Raw genomic sequence first — 19,479 nt, forward strand, 5'->3', positions numbered from 1 at the left:
ACTGTGTCCAGGGTGAAGACGTGTCTCGGGGAAACTAACTGTTATTATACTGTGCCCAGGGTGAAGACGTGTCTCAGGGAAACTAACTGTTATTATACTGTGTCCAGGGTGAAGACGTGTCTCAGGGAAACTAACTGTTATTATACTGTGTCCAGGGTGAAGACGTGTCTCAGGGAAACTAACTGTTCTTATACTCTGCCCAGGGTGAAGACGTGTCTCAGGGAAACTAACTGTTATTATACTGTGTCCAGGGTGAAGACGTGTCTCAGGGAAACTTAACTGTTATTATACTCTGCCCAGGGTGAAGACGTGTCTCAGGGAAACTAACTGTTCTTATACTGTGTCCAGGGTGAAGACGTGTCTCAGGGAAACTAACTGTTATTATACTGTGTCCAGGGTGAAGACGTGTCTCAGGGAAACTAACTGTTCTTATACTCTGCCCAGGGTGAAGACGTGTCTCAGGGAAACTAACTGTTATTATACTGTGTCCAGGGTGAAGACGTGTCTCAGGGAAACTAACTGTTATTATACTCTGCCCAGGGTGAAGACGTGTCTCAGGGAAACTAACTGTTCTTATACTCTGCCCAGGGTGAAGACGTGTCTCAGGGAAACTAACTGTTATTATACTGTGTCCAGGGTGAAGACGTGTCTCGGGGAAACTAACTGTTATTATACTGTGCCCAGGGTGAAGACGTGTCTCAGGGAAACTAACTGTTCTTATACTGTGTCCAGGGTGAAGACGTGTCTCAGGGAAACTAACTGTTATTATACTGTGTCCAGGGTGAAGACGTGTCTCAGGGAAACTAACTGTTATTATACTGTGTCCAGGGTGAAGACGTGTCTCAGGGAAACTAACTGTTATTATACTGTGTCCAGGGTGAAGACGTGTCTCAGGGAAACTAACTGTTATTATACTGTGTCCAGGGTGAAGACGTGTCTCAGGGAAACTAACTGTTCTTATACTGTGCCCAGGGTGAAGACATTCTGAAGAGACTGGCTGATGCCTCGGGGAAACTAACTGTTCGTATTGCAGTAAACACACCTACAGAGACTCAGCCTCAAGGCAACATCCAACTGCTTAAGCGTTCTGGTGAGTGTGTGTGTGTGTGTGTGTGTGTGTGCACGTGTGTAATAGCCAACCATCTGGGCTAGGGATGCCCCGATCGATCGGTCACCGATCGTTATCGGCCGATGATCAGTATAAATATGCGATCGGGAATTCCGATAATTAGTCATATTCGCCGATCGCGGAAACTGATCAAGTGGATATCTCACTCGCTTGTCTCAGACGCACAGGACCTGCAAACTGCTCCTCCTCCCTAGCCCCGCCCGTACCCGTGTAGAGTTTGTAAACACAGAGGAGGCGGACCTCCTCTGCTGAGTCTAGATAGGGCATTCGACCTGAGCTAACGTTAGCTACCTAGCTATCGTTACTGTTTAAACAAAATTACCCAGTCAACTATTCACTTTTAGTAGGCATTGTCTAACGGTATTTAGCCGGCTAGCTACCGATAGCTCCTGATATCAACAAATGCTCCAGCAAGTCTTGTAGTGCATGTTGATACCTCCGTTAGCTCGCGTTAGCTGACGTTAATTCACTGTTCAAAACGAAATGTCCGATTGAACTAAATAGTTGTCTTAACGTCATCTAGCCGGCTAGCAGTAGCTACAGATAGCTCCTGATATCAATGTCTTATAACATTGATTGAATGCGTATTCGAGCTGAGGGCTTGCTGAATGTGAAATGACCAAAGCACTTAACGTTACCAATGGGGTCCCGCTGCAGCGCCGGAGAATCCTTTTGCTCGCTATCTGCAAACAGCTCCACTGTCTGTGTGTACAGTGGAGCTGTTTGCAGATAGCGAGCATTTTGACTTGTTGCGTGGTGGCGATGTCTCGCAGATAATACAAGTACAAGTCTAATTATATAATATATATATTTTATTAAAAAAAAAAAAAAAAAATTATATAAATTTTTTTTTAATTTCTTTTTAATCAAAAACGATCGGTATCGGATCGGTATCGGCCGATATGGCTCACGACGATCGGTGATCGGTATCGGTGGCAAAAAACGTGATCGGGGCATCCCTAATCTGGGCTTTCCTGTACGCCATTTATCTTCCGTTAATATCTGTTGCCAGTTTGGCCACGAATCTTATCGAGCTGAAAAAATTCTGAGCTAAAATCACAACATTTTGAATGAATCGTTTTGGGGGGAAATCTACTTTGTGCGAGCTCAGTCACTATGGAAACAGCTGGTCTCGCATGCTCCCCATAGACATTCACAGCAGACGGGTCATAGATGAGTAAACACCGCTGTAACTAATAACATTACTTCCTACTCACCAGGGATGTTGTTGCCTGGTAGAGTCCTCTCTCAGCCCACGCTGCTCCTCACACCGGCTCCTGCTAGTTAACCACAGACTAGGTCCATGTCGGCCAAGCGCTTCACAGCTTCACAGCTTCACAGCTTCACACAGAGCGGATCTCAGTCAGTCAGTCAGCCTGTACAGACAGGAGCTTAACCCCAATGACTTTACGATACGAAATACTTTAATAATCCCTCAAAGGGAACACCACCATACAAGTAGGACAAGGGACAGGACGGTAGAAAAAGAAGCATGTACAGTTTAAAATTCTATATTGCCTATATTTATTGTAACGTGTAATATAACCGATATGGCATACAGACCCTTATCTGCACCTTTGTTTACACGGTTTATTCTTCTCGTATTTTTATATTCTCATGTATGTATATATATTCAAATCAAATTGTATTGCCTATATTTATGTCTTTCTACTAATACCCTGCCCATACCTTTGCCTGTACACAATAAAAAATAAACACCTTAATGAATAATGTAACTACAATGACTGTACTGGCATACTGGCATGTACTGAGCCTTGTGGGGAGGATTGTGGTGATGTTGGTGCTCATGGATATATTGATGTTGATATCATCTATGGTTATAGACATCAACATATCCATGAACAGCAACATCACTACAATCCTCAGTACATCCACCATCCTAGTTGTCAACATCAGATCATCATCATCAACAACAGTGGCCATCAACGACAATGTTCATTAAAAAGCTTCACTGCAGAAGCAGGTGCAGAGGACTTCCTGAATCTCCCCGAAGAGCACCTTGTCATAACGAGCCTGTCACTAAAAGAGCTCTTCAGCTCGTTAAAAACATTAAACATCGGATGATCCTTGAAGTCTTGAGCTTCCTACACATTCTTCTGCTCCATGATCACTTCTAGAGAGTCAGGGGTCAAGCCAATAATGGATCCTGATCAGTTTATTGATCTTGTTCTTGTCCTGAGCTTAAGCCGCACGCACCCCCAACAGACAACGGCATAAAATAGGACACTTGCTAAGATGCTTTAATATGGACACTGAGGTACTTGTCAGAAGAAACCACCTCAACCTCCTCTTTAACCACATGGACACTGAGGTACTTGTCAGAAGAAACCACCTCAATGTCCTCCTCTTTAATCAGGACACGGGTCACAGCAGCCTCTATCTTTCTAAAATCAATGATAAGCTCCTTGATTTTACTTGTGTTTTAAAATGAAGTGGTTTTCATCGCACCGCTTGACAAAGCTGTCTACCTCCTGGTGGTAAGCTAGATGGATCAAAGATGTTAGTTTGTGGCTAACTAGCAAGAGCTAGTATGAGGAACAGCATGGACTGTGCTGAGAAAGGACTCTTATCGATCAACATCATCATTGGTAAGTAGGAAATAGGACTATCCCTTTAATATGGGGTGGGGTCCGTTCCATTTTAGATGTGCCAGGGCCCTGATATCCTGCATGCTGGCTCACTGGTACGGCTCACTTGCACACTTGCACACTGAGAGCAGGGGACACAAACAAGCTGGATAAGCTGGTCAGGAAGGCCAGTAGCGTGGTTGGGGTGGAGCTGGACTCCCTAGCGAGGGTGGCGGAGAGGAGGAGCCTTGCTAAGCTCCAGGCCATCAGGGAAAACCCCTCCCACCCACTATACACAGACTTGGCTGACAGGAGGAGCATGTTCAGTGCTAGGCTCACACTCCCTAAATGTAGCACTGAATGGCACAGGAAGTCCTTCATTCCGACAGCCATCAGACTATACAATGCATCACTGTGCCTCACTGCATCACTGAGCACAGAGTGGCAGTTACCATCTTCCTGGACTTAGTTTGAAACAGCACTGTGCAATACTACACCTACTGTAGACCTCAGTATATTTTTACTGTATTTATTTACTGTATATTTTATTCCATTTTTATTCTATTTTACTCTACTCTTATCCCAGGCAACTTGATTTGATTCGTTTTATTATTCTAATTCGTGACCTGTTCTGTCTAAATGTTTAAATGTTGAGCGATTTGCAGTGTCAAATTTCCCACGGGATAATACAAGTATTTCTATTCTATTCTATTCTATTCACCTAAATGGAATGGACCCATTCTTAATGTTATTAGTTACAGGTGTTTTGTACCCATCTATGACGTCAAAATGTCTGCTTAGAAAAAGTTCTATCTGGATAAACGGGGAAGAGCTTTTGAGGGATGAGGGTTAAAGCACACTTTCTGCAGACAGGAAGACCAACAAACTCACTCAAAGTCAAACTGCTGTGGTGTGTCGTCTGAGTGTGTAATACTTGTTTGTGTTCAGGGGCTGACGTGAGGAATGTGAACATGAGAGAGTTGACCTCGGGCGTCCTGCACACCAAGTTCTGGGTGGTCGACAAGAAACACATCTACATTGGCAGTGCCAACATGGACTGGAGGTCCCTCACGCAGGTACACACACACAGACACAGACACGCGCGCACACACAGACACACTAGGGGTATAACAGCATAATGCAGTATATATAATGCAGCATTATATATACAGTACTACATACGGTATGTTTACAACATTTATATATATTATATACAGTATGTTTACAGCATTTATTATATATACTATATACAGTATGTTTACATTTTATATACTATATACAGTATGTTTACATCATTATACTATATACAGTGTTTACATCATTATATATACTATATACAGTGTTTACATCATTATATATACTATATACAGTGTTTACATCATTATATATACTATATACAGTGTTTACAGCATTATATATACTATATACAGTGTTTACATCATTATATATACTATATACAGTGTTTACATCATTATATATACTATATACAGTGTTTACATCATTATATATACTATATACAGTGTTTACAGCATTATATATACTATATACAGTGTTTACAGCATTATATATACTATATACAGTGTGTACAGCATTATATATACTGTATACAGTGTTTACAGCATTATATATACTATATACAGTGTTTACAGCATTATATATACTATATACAGTGTTTACAACATTATATATTCTATATACAGTGTTTACAACCTCTATACTATATACAGTATGTTTACAACATTTATATATACTATATACAGTAGCTTTACAGCATTTTATATACTATATATATTCTATATTAGTATTCAATTAGAAGAACATAGAATACTTAAATACTTGAGTAACAGCAAGGGATCTGAGTGGGGATCTGAGTGTGCTGTGCAGGGGTCTGAGTGGGGATCTGAGTGTGTTGTGCAGGGGTCTGAGTGGGGATCTGAGTGTGCTGTGCAGGGGTCTGAGTGGGGATCTGAGTGTGTTGTGCAGGGGTCTGAGTGGGGATCTGAGTGTGTTGTGCAGGGGTCTGAGTGGGGATCTGAGTGTGCTGTGCAGGGGTCTGGGTGGGGATCTGAGTGTGTTGTGCAGGGGTCTGAGTGGGGGTCTGAGTGTGTTGTGCAGGGGTCTGAGTGGGGATCTGAGTGTGTTGTGCAGGGGTCTGAGTGGGGATCTGAGTGTGCTGTGCAGGGGTCTGGGTGGGGATCTGAGTGTGTTGTGCAGGGGTCTGAGTGGGGGTCTGAGTGTGCTGTGCAGGGGTCTGGGTGGGGATCTGAGTGTGTTGTGCAGGGGTCTGAGTGGGGGTCTGAGTGTGCTGTGCAGGGGTCTGAGTGGGGGTCTGAGTGTGCTGTGCAGGGGTCTGAGTGGGGATCTGAGTGTGCTGTGCAGGGGTCTGGGTGGGGGTCTGAGTGTGCTGTGCAGGGGTCTGAGTGGGGATCTGAGTGTGCTGTGCAGGGGTCTGAGTGTGCTGTGCAGGGGTCTGAGTGGGGGTCTGAGTGTGCTGTGCAGGGGTCTGAGTGGGGGTCTGAGTGTGCTGTGCAGGGGTCTGGGTGGGGATCTGTGTGTGCTGTGCAGGGGTCTGAGTGGGGGTCTGAGTGTGCTGTGCAGGGGTCTGAGTGGGGGTCTGAGTGTGCTGTGCAGGGGTCTGGGTGGGGATCTGTGTGTGCTGTGCAGGGGTCTGAGTGTGCTGTGCAGGGGTCTGAGTGTGCTGTGCAGGGGTCTGAGTGGGGATCTGTGTGTGCTGTGCAGGGGTCTGAGTGGGGGTCTGAGTGTGCTGTGCAGGGGTCTGGGTGGGGATCTGTGTGTGCTGTGCAGGGGTCTGAGTGGGGGTCTGAGTGTGCTGTGCAGGGGTCTGAGTGTGCTGTGCAGGGGTCTGAGTGTGCTGTGCAGGGGTCTGAGTGGGGGTCTGAGTGTGCTGTGCAGGGGTCTGAGTGTGCTGTGCAGGGGTCTGAGTGGGGGTCTGAGTGTGCTGTGCAGGGGTCTGAGTGTGCTGTGCAGGGGTCTGAGTGGGGGTCTGAGTGTGCTGTGCAGGGGTCTGAGTGGGGGTCTGAGTGTGCTGTGCAGGGGTCTGAGTGTGCTGTGCAGGGGTCTGAGTGTGCTGTGCAGGGGTCTGAGTGGGGGTCTGAGTGTGCTGTGCGCTGACAACTGTTGTCTCGTGATGTGTTTCCTGGCTTCAAAACAGCGCTATTGACAAAACCGAAATTGAGAGCATAACTCTTGCTTGAACTATGCTCAGTTATGTTAATGAGGAAGTCAATATGTCGATGTGGGGTTTCTCAGTCATGTGCCATTGTGACTCAGTGTGAGGTTCCTATGTGACTCAGTATTGATGAGATGAGTGTTGTCTTTATTCTTTTCCGGGTGTGATTTATTGACAGTCTGGGTCTCATTCTCCTTACGACAAAAAGGGCTTTCTCTTAGGGCCATTTGAGACCTTTTCAGGACGATTTTTGGATTCACCAACCGTCCCAATAAAACATATATAATTAATATTATATTATATATATTGTCTATATTCATGTCTTGCCTGAAAATGTCTCAAATGGCCCTAAGAGAAAGCCCTTTTTGTCGTAAGTCCGTTGGAGAATGAGACACTGTGATTGAAAATACCATCCAGTTACTTTATCTTACTCTGTTAAAGAGAGCAACACCATTGTATTTCACATGTTCAACCCAAAGTATGTCATTCATATTGAGTTGACTTTATAAGTACATTTTTAGATGCAAAGCGCATCTATATGACCAGCGATGTCTCAAACTCACTCATCCAGTAACTCGCTCACAGTTCGCTACTCTGCCCCTAGTGGCCACTTACAGGAAATGAGCTTCACATCCTTGTTAATTTTCCCCTAGACAGTTTGGAACTCTGGGGTTTGGATAAAGGAGGTTCACCTGTGTTTGGATCATGTATTTTCCTTCCATTCCCCTCTCCCCAGTTAATAGAAGCTAGTGGTAGTAAGTAGCATTTGACAGGTCCTGCATTATTATTATTGACAGAGACTAACGTTGAATTCTGCTCTACATTCGGTAGGTCAAGGAACTGGGTGCGGTGGTTTACAACTGCAGTTGCCTGGCAGCAGACCTGGGCAAGATCTTTGAAGCCTATTGGTTCATGGGAAATCATCCAACAATCCCGTCCCCCTGGCCCAGCACTTTCTCCACCGCCTACAACAAGGACACGCCCCTTCAGCTGCCACTCAACAACACTCCCTCCACTGTCTACCTGTCGGTGAGAGGGGGGGGGCTAATGATGGGGAGACATCAGTTTGTGTTTTAGAACGATCCTCTGTCCAGTTGCAAAAGTTAGCTTTGTCATATCGGTACCAAGGCAACTATAAAAGAAGGAAGGGCCATCACGTCAGAATACCAGCGTTCTATGCTCGGCTTGGTGCCAGACTTTGGTGCCAGTTCTATTGAAGCCGATGGGATCATACAAAAAATATATAATATACATGCTATATGAGGAAATATACATCAACCAATATATCAAGCTAGTTTCCAATCCAAGGTAATAACCTGTTTGTTGGCCGAACTGAATGTTTGCACACTTGGCACCGATGTGCGTTCACGCGCATAGTGGAAAGACATAAATATAGGCAATCTAATTTGATCTAAATATAAAAAAAAAACATGACAAGGAAAAAAAGAATAAACAGTGTAAACAATATATGCGTGCACACACACACTATGACTCTCTCTCTCTCTCTCTCTCTCTCGCTCCAGAGCTCCCCTCCGTCGTTCTGCGCTGCAGGCCGGACCCCAGACCTCCAGTCCGTCCTCAGCGTGATGGAGGGCGCACAGCAGTTCATCTACATCGCCGTCATGAACTACCTGCCCACCATGGAGTTCTCTCACCCCAAGAGGTAGAGCAGACGTCACGCTTGGATACTTAACAATGCTGATTTATTTTGCACATAATCTCACACACATCCCTAAACTCACATTGATCTAGTTTGAGAGTAGATGAGTTTGAATATGGCCACCAGTGATGTCATTGGGGCATTGAATCTATGTCTGTGCAATGTTTATTATTAAGAGTCAGATAGTCCTAACAATGTTTATTATTAAGAGTTAGATAGTCCTAACAATGTTTATTATTAAGAGTTAGATAGTCCTAACAATGTTTATTATTAAGAGTCAGATAGTCCTAACAATGTTTATTATTAAGAGTCAGATAGTCCTAACAGTGTTGATTAATAAGAGTCAGATAGTCCTAACAGTGTTGATTAATAAGAGTCAGATAGTCCTAACAGTGTTTATTATTAAGAGTCAGATAGTCCTAACAATGTTTATTATTAAGAGTTAGATAGTCCTAACAATGTTTATTATTAAGAGTCGGATAGTCCTAACAGTGTTGATTAATAAGAGTCAGATAGTCCTAACAGTGTTGATTAATAAGAGTCAGATAGTCCTAACAGTGTTGATTAATAAGAGTCAGATAGTCCTAACAGTGTTGATTAATAAGAGTCAGATAGTCCTAACAATGTTTATTATTAAGAGTCGGATAGTCCTAACAGTGTTGATTAATAAGAGTCAGATAGTCCTAACAGTGTTGATTAATAAGAGTCAGATAGTCCTAACAGTGTTGATTAATAAGAGTCAGATAGTCCTAACAGTGTTGATTAATAAGAGTCAGATAGTCCTAACAGTGTTGATTATTAAGAGTCAGATAGTCCTAGCAGTGTTGATTAATAAGAGTCAGATAGTCCTAACAGTGTTGATTATTAAGAGTCAGATAGTCCTAACAGTGTTGATTATTAAGAGTCAGATAGTCCTAGCAGTGTTGATTAATAAGAGTCAGATAGTCCTAACAGTGTTGATTATTAAGAGTCAGATAGTCATAACAGTGTTGATTATTAAGAGTCAGATAGTCCTAACAGTGTTGATTATTAAGAGTCAGATAGTCCTAACAGTGTTTAATATTAAGAGTCAGATAGTCCTAGCAGTGTTGATTAATAAGAGTCAGATAGTCCTAACAGTGTTGATTATTAAGAGTCAGATAGTCCTAACAGTGTTTAATATTAAGAGTCAGATAGTCCTAGCAGTGTTGATTAATAAGAGTCAGATAGTCCTAACAGTGTTGATTATTAAGAGTCAGATAGTCCTAACAGTGTTTAATATTAAGAGTCAGATAGTCCTAACAGTGTTTATTATAAAGAGTCAGATAGTCCTAACAGTGTTGATTATTAACACTTTGAGTGCCAGCAGGGGGCGCATGGGTTAGCTCTGGATTGCCAACGCTCTATTCAATGAGAGAGTGAGCACATTTGCGAACGCATAAACTATCTTAAATGATGGCTATGTGTCTAATACGCCCGTCGCTTATCAATGACTTGTTTGCAGTCAACATTGTCGAAACGGATTGTTTTTTAATCGGTTCATTTCCGTTTTATATCATTTTGAAAAACGCTCGTTTTTTTAAAACTTCCAGAAAAAAAAAAGATTCTGCAGGAATCGTGCTTTACTGTAATACACAAAACACGTTGTCATTTTTCAGCCTATTTATGAATAGTTTTCAAATAAACGCTAGATTATCGATAGTATATGTGTACTTGCACACTAGAGAAGCGGGCTGAAAAATCTATCTACACGCTGAGATATAGGTGAAAAAAGCTCTGATTATCCCAAGATTCCTTACCTCAGATCAGATGTTCTCCAAAAAGATTATTCCAATTCCTGATCGCCATTCCAAATATCGATCGCGTTTATTGATCCAACGCTGGGTACTGGCAACACATATTCCACGCTGTTCTGAGGGTGGGCATTGAGTGGGATCGTCCCCGGTTACATGCCTGACAAGTAAAATGTGGAATCCGGACTCTTTTTTTCCCATCCATTTCATTCAGTCCAATCCAATGGGGTGCAATACCATCCGGAGAGACGATTGGGGGTGGTATTTTCCCTGTTTGAGCTCAGACAGATCCCCACTGGTAACGTGAGGCTAGATTGATGAAAAATGAATGGAAATCGATAATAAAAAAAATAACGATTAAATAACGAGATTTTTCGTTCTTGGCACTCAACGCATGGCATGAACTGACAAGATTTCTTGTCGTTGCCACTCAAAGTGTTAAGAGTCAGATAGTCCTAACACTGTTTATTATTAACACTTTGATTGCCAGCATGGGGTGGGCTATTTATCGCTTGATTGCCAGCGCTTTAGTCAATGAGAGGGCGAGCACATTTACGAACGCATAAACTATATCTTAAATTATGGCTATGTGTCTAATACGCCCGGCGCTTATAAATGACTTGCTTGCAGTCAACATGTACGAAACGGATTGTTTTTTCATCGGTACATTTCCGTTTTATACCATTTTGAATACGAGTATAGTTTTGAAAATTTATAGAAAAAAAATTAAGATTCCGCAGGAATCGCCCTTTACTGGAATACACACAACACGTTGTCATTTTCCGGCTGATTTATGAATCGTTTTCAAATAAACGCTAGATTATCGATAGTATATACGTACTTATGCACGCTAGAGAAGCGGGCTGAAAAATCGATTATCTATGACCTGGTCAGCGGCGCTAACGTCATACACGCACACACACACAGACACAGACACGTTGTGAAATATGTGAAAAAAACATCTGATTACCCCAAAAATTACCCCAAAATCGCGTTTATTGATCCAACATTAGACCTCGAAACAGATAATCCACGCTGCTTTCGGTTGCCCCAATGAATGCAATAGTCTCCGGTTACATGCCTGAGAAGTAAAATGTGGAATCCGGAGTTTTCTTTTCACATGCATTTTCATTGAGTCCATTCCAATGGGTGCAATACCATCCGGGAGACGATAGGGGGCGGTATTTGCCCTTTTCGAGCTCGGTCCCAATGATAACGTGAGGCTGGATTGATGAAAAATGTATGGATATCGCTAATAAAAGAAATAACAACGAGATTTCTCGTTGTTGGCACTCAATGTGTTAAGAGTCAGACAGTCCTAACAGTGTTTATTATTAAGAGTCAGATAGTCCTAACAATGTTGATTATTAAGAGTCAGATAGTCCTAACAGTTCTCAAGTTCACCAGCTGTTAGTTCTCCAGCAATTGGCAGCAGTCTGTGCCCACGGTTAAGTAGCCTGATGGCTACTGGCCAAGACGGTTTGTGGTGTGTCGTGGGGGGATGAGTCTATGGCTGAACGTGCTCCTCATCCTGGCTAGCTCCTCATAGAGGGGGTGGGAGGGGCTTCCCAGTTTAGCATCCTGCTTTTTCCCTGTCCTCCTCTCGGCCACCACATGAGGGTCACGTGACTGTTCAGACCTGTATCTGATTTAGGACCACAACATATGAAAGTGGCCCACATCAGAATTGATAAGATCAGATTCCGTGTGATTTATGCTGTTCACACTGTCGTGAACAAATCAGATCTGAGTCACATACATTATGAGCAAGGAAATCAGATTTGGGCCAGTTTCGTCTTGCAGTCTGAACTTAGTTGTCTGTTTCATAAGTGTGTGTGTGTGTCTCTCTCTCTCTCTCTCTCTCTCTCTCTCTCTCTCTCTCTCTCTCTCTCTCTCTCTCTCTCTCTCTCTCTCTCTCTCTCTCTCTCTCTCTCACTCTCTCTCTCCTCTCTCCCCCCCTCTCCCTCTCCCTCCCTCTGCAGGTACTGGGCCGACATTGACACCCAACTGAGACGCATGGCGTATGAGAGGCGGGTCAAAGTGCGTCTCCTGATCAGCTGTTGGGCGAGCACCCAGCCCGTCATGATGCCCTTCCTGAGGTCCCTGGCCTCCATCCATGACCCCAAGAGTAAACTAGACATCCAGGTGGTGAGTAGCACTAATAATAATAATAATCACACCAGAAAACCAAGGTGATTTTCACATAAAAAAGAATACCCTTATTAACCTGGTTCTACTTCACATTTAAAAGACTCAGACGCTAATGGATGCCTTTTACTGAGGTCCAGGCTGAAATTCACCTATCTCAAACCCTGCCCTCTTATTGATCCTCCAATCAATAAACTACCGCTTCCCTCGGACAAACTTTGTTTGCCACAACAGTTGTGATTGGAGGATCGAGAAAAGAAGGCAGGGTTTGAGATGGGTCAAGTTTAACCGTATACTCTATGTAGTAAGTAGTAGTAGTCCACGGTCTTTGATTTTGGCAGTGACTGAACAGGTACAGGCTGAAGCATAATGCTTATGTCCTATATTCTTATCAAATTAAACCTCCAAAACAAAAACAAAAATATAATAACAAAATAAAAACGATTCACATTTGTAAACCTCAAAAATAGCTATAGAAACTGGGCTGATCTGAACCTGTCTGAACTGTATCGAGCTACCAGCCCCGGATGGGTAGCTGGTCACTGTCACGATGTCCCTGCCGTCCACTCCATGTTAACGCACCCTGAACCACTGTGCTTCCACAACCCCAGAGGCTGTTTGTGGTGCCTGCCAACTCCAAGCAGAAGGAGATCCCCTTTTCCAGAGTCAACCACAACAAGTACATGGTGACGGACAAGGTGGCGTACATAGGTAAGAAGACACGCCTGCATTTCATAAGCTTCAGCTTCATAAGCTACCCTTGATACTTCATACGATACCATTGATACTTCATACGATACCATTGATACTTCATACGATACCATTGATACTTCATAAGCTACCCTTGATACATCATAAGCTACCCTTGATACTTCATACGATACCATTGATACTTCATAAGCTACCCTTGATACATATGATACATCATAAGCCACCCTTGATACTTCATAAGCTACCCTTGATACTTCATAAGCCACCCTTGATACATCATAAGCTACCCTTGATACATCATAAGCTACCCTTGATACTTCATAAGCTACCCTTGATACTTCATAAGCTACCCTTGATACTTCATAAGCTACCCTTGATACATCATAAGCTACCCTTGATACTTCATAAGCTACCCTTGATACATCATAAGCTACCCTTGATACTTCATAAGCTACCCTTGATACTTCATAAGCTACCCTTGATACTTTATAAGCTACCCTTGATACATCATAAGCTACCCTTGATACATCATAAGCTACCCTTGATACATCATAAGCTACCCTTGATACTTCATAAGCGCCCCTTGATTATTGAGAGACTTGTTACTTAATATTCCCATATTATTCGGGTTTAATATTCCCATATTAAAAGATTATTCCAATTCCTGATCACCATTCCAAATATCGATCGCGTTTATTGATCCAACGCTGGGTGGTCGAAACACAGATTCCACACTGTTCTGAGGCTCCACAATGAATACGATCGTCTCAGGTGACTTGCCTGAGAAGTAAAATGTGGAAGCAGGATTTCTTTTTTTCATGTGTTTCATTCAATCCATTCCAAAGGGGTGCAGTACCACAGGGAGAGACGATAGGGGGCGGTATTTTCCCAATGGAGCTCAGAGAGAGTTTGCAGTGGTAACGTGAGGCTAGATTGATGAAATATGAATTCAAATCGCTAATAAAAAAATAAACTAGATCTCTCGTCGTTGGCACTGAACGGTCGGCATGAACAAACGAGATATCACATCGTTGGCACTCAAAGTGTTAAGAGTTCCTGTTGTCCAGAAATGATTAATAACGTGGCTGTGGAAGACATTTTCATACCGTATATCTGAACACTGCTTACAACATTACTTGTGTGAGGGAATCCTTTTGGGTGCCCAAAACAATAGGTGAATTCACACCTAGCTGAGAGGCCAAGGGTTACAGCCGCCACCCCTCTCTATACTTGAGATCAAGCGTCACCGCCTGTTCTTCAGTGTGTCTCCTAGCTGGCCAGGGGAGAGCACTCCTCAGCCAAAGCTCAAGTTCAAGTTCTTTATTTGTCAAATACACAACAATACAGGGGCATTGCAGGTAATGACATTTTTGTGTTACTTTCGACATAAACATTTAACCCACATTATATTTTGTATTAACTCATTCTGCGCCAAACACGAGATTTCTCATGTTTCAAATCCAAGCGTTGAGCGCCAAACATGAGATATCTCGTTTTTAGATCCTTTTTTCCCCGATTTTCCCATTCTAAACACTCGTGCGGACCTGCCTGTGTCTCCCTGGCACCGCTGCCTACGTTAAAATTGCAATGACGATCAAATCCCAACAGGTGGCAATATTGCCTACCTTTTGAACTGGGTCTCTCAGTTGTCTATCAGTGCCTCGGGCTGCAGGAATCCCCTCCCCCTCAAAGTGAGCAGCACACAGCCATCTGTCGCCGATTTGCTCGCCTGAAACATATTCGAGCCAGGCCCAATGCACACCGGTAATGGTGATTGCGATGGAACTATTAGCGATGGGATTATTCAATTTGGAGTACCTTCTGACAAAGGTAAGGTAAGCTTTTGAATTGATCACAGCGTCGTATTTTACCGAACCTAAAACATGCTTTTGGTAACGATCGCAGCTTCGTAAAACGGTTTCAGGCGAGCAACCCGAACGATTTGCGCATATGCATATAACACGTCATATCTCACGATCTAGAAAACGAGACTGGATTATTTTGAAACAGGGCGATGTTTAGCACAAACTAAAGTATGTAGAAATTAACTGGGTTGTCCCTGTTGGTGCCTGTCAAATGAGCCATAGCTATAATATAGAATATACGATGGGTCCGCAAACATCGTGAACATGGTCAATAACGCTGGAGCCAGGGAGTAAAGATGGGAAAACTGCATGGCAGTCAATGAGTTAATTGTTTTTACTATTAAATCTATTTTGATCAGAAGATCTGTCTACAATATTATCGATGAATCCGATGTCCACCAACCTTTTTTCCCACCTGTTATTTTTTGTTGGAAACATGTTTGTTTTTTTCCATTCACGCACAAAGCACTAAAACAAACGCCCCCCTTCCCCTCAGGAACGTCCAACTGGTCAGGAGACTACTTCGTGAGCACGGCCGGCTCGGCGCTGGTCGTCAACCAGACGAACGCTCAGAGCCAGGAGCCCACGGTGCAGGCGCAGCTGAGGGACGTGTTCGAGAGGGACTGGAGCTCCGCCTACAGCGCTCCGCTGAAGCAACACTCTAACCGCAAATACCTCTGTTAGCCTGGAGTCACGTATCTGCCCTGGACGCACACAATGGAGAAAACTGCCATTGATAGAAACAGCCGTGTCAGTTTATCTATAACGCCTTATCAGAAAAGCCTGCCTTTGAAATAAAACCCACCCTGTAAGATACAGCAGCAGCAGCAGCATCTGTACTCTGGCTCTGGCTGTGCTTGTTTAACCATATTCGACATCAACGCCTGTTATCTCAGAGCCGTGCGTGACAAAGGCTACGATAAACACGGGTCTGAGAGACTTGTTGTGTCGGACACTCGGTCCTTCCCTTTGGGTCTCAAACAGCTGCGCCCGATAGAGTGACCGCACCAGCGCACATTTGGAAATGCTCAAATATTAGAATGTTGAATTGTAGATATAGAACTAAACCTGGTCCTCCTGACTTGGCAGGACGGGGATGTACCAATCGGGTCACTTTGCTTTCATTCATGCGGCTCTCCGATACTGGTACTCTGTTTTAGCCTGGTATCGGACCGATATCCCATCGAAAATGGTAAATGGTGCATTTATGTAACGGCTTTTATCCAAATCGCGTTACAATTTCCCCCCTCACATTCATCCATTTATTCACACATTCACACCATGCAAGGTGCCGACCTGCTCATCAGGAGCAGTTAGGGGTTTAGTGTCTTGCTGCCTTCCGATCACCAGACGGCCGCTCTACTTCCTGAGCCACTGCACCAGGCTGAAATAGGGTATCGGTAGCGCCGCGTGTGACATGTCGGAAATGAAAGCAAAGTGACTTCATTTGCTGCCTTTTTGATGCATAGAAGCATGTTAGATCTCTCTAATGGACAAACATTTGATTATATTACATTTGTATATCATTGACCCAAAATTGTGACGGATGGGATCGGTACTCGGCGTCGGCCTATACTGGAGGTCTAGGACTCCTGGCGGTGAAAAGGCGGTGTTGGTGTGTCCCTGCGGTACATCCTGCTGTACCTGCAACAGAGAAGTACTGTAGCCTTGTGGTCTAAGAAATTATCCCCAGGCCTGTGGTACATAATGCAATCCTGGCTGTTCACTTTCACAACCCCTGGGCAGATTAATGTGAGCAGATGTTGTTTTTTCAAATATGTCCAGTGGATATGCCTTTTTATTTCTCTTATAGACCGTGTTTTCCTTCTGGCCACCTAGTTGTTTTTTAATCAAGCCCGGGACGACCCGTCGAGGGAGAGGAGGCGAATGAGACTGTTCCTTTCAAAAGCTCGCTTCTACAGACCGACTTTTAGCCAACCTAAGGACTTCATGGAGTTGCTTTTAGTCGATCTTTATCTGTTTTATTTCTTACTCTATTGTACCCTGCCCTGTTTTTGGTAGGGGTGCTGTAACTTGCTCAGGCCTCCAGGGGGCAGGTGTTCAGGCTAGGGTCTTGGTAAGGTAGGTTGGCTTTTTTCAACCGGATAAATCAGTCATGTTAACTAAACGGCTCATTGATCATTGTCTGGACCTGTCACAACTGGACCTGTCTCAAGCGCCGCCCTCTTTTCTTGATCCTCCAATCACATCAGTTGCTTTCCTAGGGAACAACAGTTTCCTAGGGAAAGCAACTGTTGTGATTGGAGGATCAAGAAAAGAGGGCAGGGTTTGAGATAGAGATCAACCGCATTACTAACTTTGTCTCTTTGGGAACCCTTCATCCCAATTTATCTCAGGGAGGATTACGTTTGATGAATTTATTGATTGATTCTTTCATTTTGATATGCTGGATTCTTTGAGTGCTGTGGTAATTTTTTAATACCTCAGACGAATAACCGTTCACCGCAAGGCCTCGGCTAGTTTTAGGATGGCTACAAGATTAAAATCCCATTATTTTAAGACCGTTAACACTGTAGCGTTCACACTTATATCGACTATATATTCAATAGATCAGAATATTTAAAAACAGAATGACATGGTTTCTCGTCTGAGGTTGGGCTGTCCTCAACAACAAACATACGACTTTGTCGACTAATATATTCATTGATTTAAAGGGGACATGTCTTGCTATTCCTTTCACTATTTGGGCAACTTTACACAATTCCTGTGAGTCTGGAACACATATGTAAAGTTTTTTTCAAAAAAATGCATTGTTTTGTATTTCTAATCAATTACTCTAAAGCAGCATTTTTGCACTTCAAGATTTCAAGCTGTTTTGGGCTGGGCTCCGCCCATAAGCGCTTTGAGTGATAGTCACCCACAGTCTGCCACTGGCAGACACAGAGCGATAGAGGAGGGGGATACTAATTAATTTCGCCGCGGGGGGCATAATCCCACGGGATAATGCATTGGTAACTTGTTTCAAATGACAATATATACCCCTGTGAATATTATTGCACGGATCGGAATACGGGTGCGTGTGTGGGAGCGTGCGCAACGATATTTTGACAGTGATATGGGAGTGGAGAAGCTCCATCCCCGCGCGCACACACATTTACACACACTCCCGCGGGGTTGTGTGTAAATGCTTGTGTCCCTCTCTCTCTCTCTATCTCTCTCCCTCTATATCTCTCTCTCTTGCTCGTTCTCTGCTGTCTCTGTCGCACCCACGCACGTCAACCCGTTTGAGGAAGTAATTCCACTCGCTCTGTTGTTGAGCGAATTGTTGATTGTGGGCGGTGACTGCAACCAGTGCCTTACTCACGTCAGCAAAACAGTCTAATCAGAATGGCTTAGTTGAGTGAGGGAGGATCTCGTGAACTTGAGACTAGACTGATGAGCCAAAATGAGAATTAGAGACACAGACCCCATTGATATAAACCCCCATTGGTAGGAAACAATGCTAAACACTGGAAAAGGCCATTTATAAGACACAGGACCTTTAAACGACAATTTGGAAAATTGTGGAGTCGACTATCGATTGATTAAGTCTAAGATCAAACCGACTGATTAATGGATGAAGAGGGGGCAGCCCTAGTCTGAGAGCTTTGGTTTCTGTGGTGTGTGATATATACATTGTATATATCCTATACATTGTTTTTAGGATGGGCTTGGTCCCAAAGACCAATAATTACTTTGGCGCTAAACATGCGTGTTCCCCCTAAAGACACATGGCAAATCAAGATGATTCGAAAGCTTTTCTTGTTTTAAATGTCCACTGTGTGGAGTGTATGAAAGTTGAAACCATGGATTATCGTAAAAGTGGTTGTCATGACAACTGTCCAAATAAGCACATTCACATGGCAGGCTTTTGGAAAGCGCTTAAGTGTTTTTAACACCAAATGTGTGCACATCATCTCTCACTCTTTTTGCAGCATGGTCTTTAATAAATTACACTGGTTCTACTTTGTCTCTAGACTGTTTCATTTAATATATTCATCCAATTATCTAAACATTTATTTTTACTGTATGGCTAATAATATGCATGCAACACAACCAACATTTATTTATTATTATTTTCCTTTTTAGGTTAGATTAGATTCAAATGCAATGTGATTATACAACACAAGTACAGTACAAGGAAAATAAGTTTGGCATCCAACCAGAGTGCAAATGTAACAGTAAAGTGCAATAGTAATATTGCAGGTGATTAAACTGGGTACAAAATATAAAAATAATTTGTACTACTGAGTGTAGTGCTAATCAGATGTATGTACAGCGTTGTAGTATAATATGTACAGTGATACAGGTATAAAGACAGTATGGTAGTAAGTGATACTGGCCAGCAGCATAACTAGTAATAGTAGGATAGTATAGATATAGTAAAGGACTATGTGCAGGTAAATACAGACAGGT

General features: G+C 43.2%; 1 protein-coding gene across 1 annotated transcript; it reads left to right on the plus strand.

Moving 5' to 3' along the window:
- Positions 1 to 978: 978 nt before the first annotated feature.
- pld3 (phospholipase D family member 3) lies at positions 979 to 19,017 on the plus strand. The gene is made up of 7 exons (XM_084320245.1): positions 979 to 1,090; positions 4,666 to 4,793; positions 7,739 to 7,936; positions 8,431 to 8,570; positions 12,322 to 12,487; positions 13,099 to 13,198; positions 15,560 to 19,017. Exons 2-7 carry the CDS (start codon positions 4,689 to 4,691, stop codon positions 15,745 to 15,747), a joined length of 897 nt encoding a protein of 298 aa, XP_084176371.1. The 5' UTR covers positions 979 to 1,090; positions 4,666 to 4,688; the 3' UTR covers positions 15,748 to 19,017.
- Positions 19,018 to 19,479: the final 462 nt, after the last annotated feature.

The sequence above is a fragment of the Notolepis coatsorum genome (genome assembly GCF_963971535.1).
Source record: "Notolepis coatsorum genome assembly, chromosome: 1".
Lineage (NCBI taxonomy): Eukaryota > Metazoa > Chordata > Actinopteri > Aulopiformes > Paralepididae > Notolepis > Notolepis coatsorum.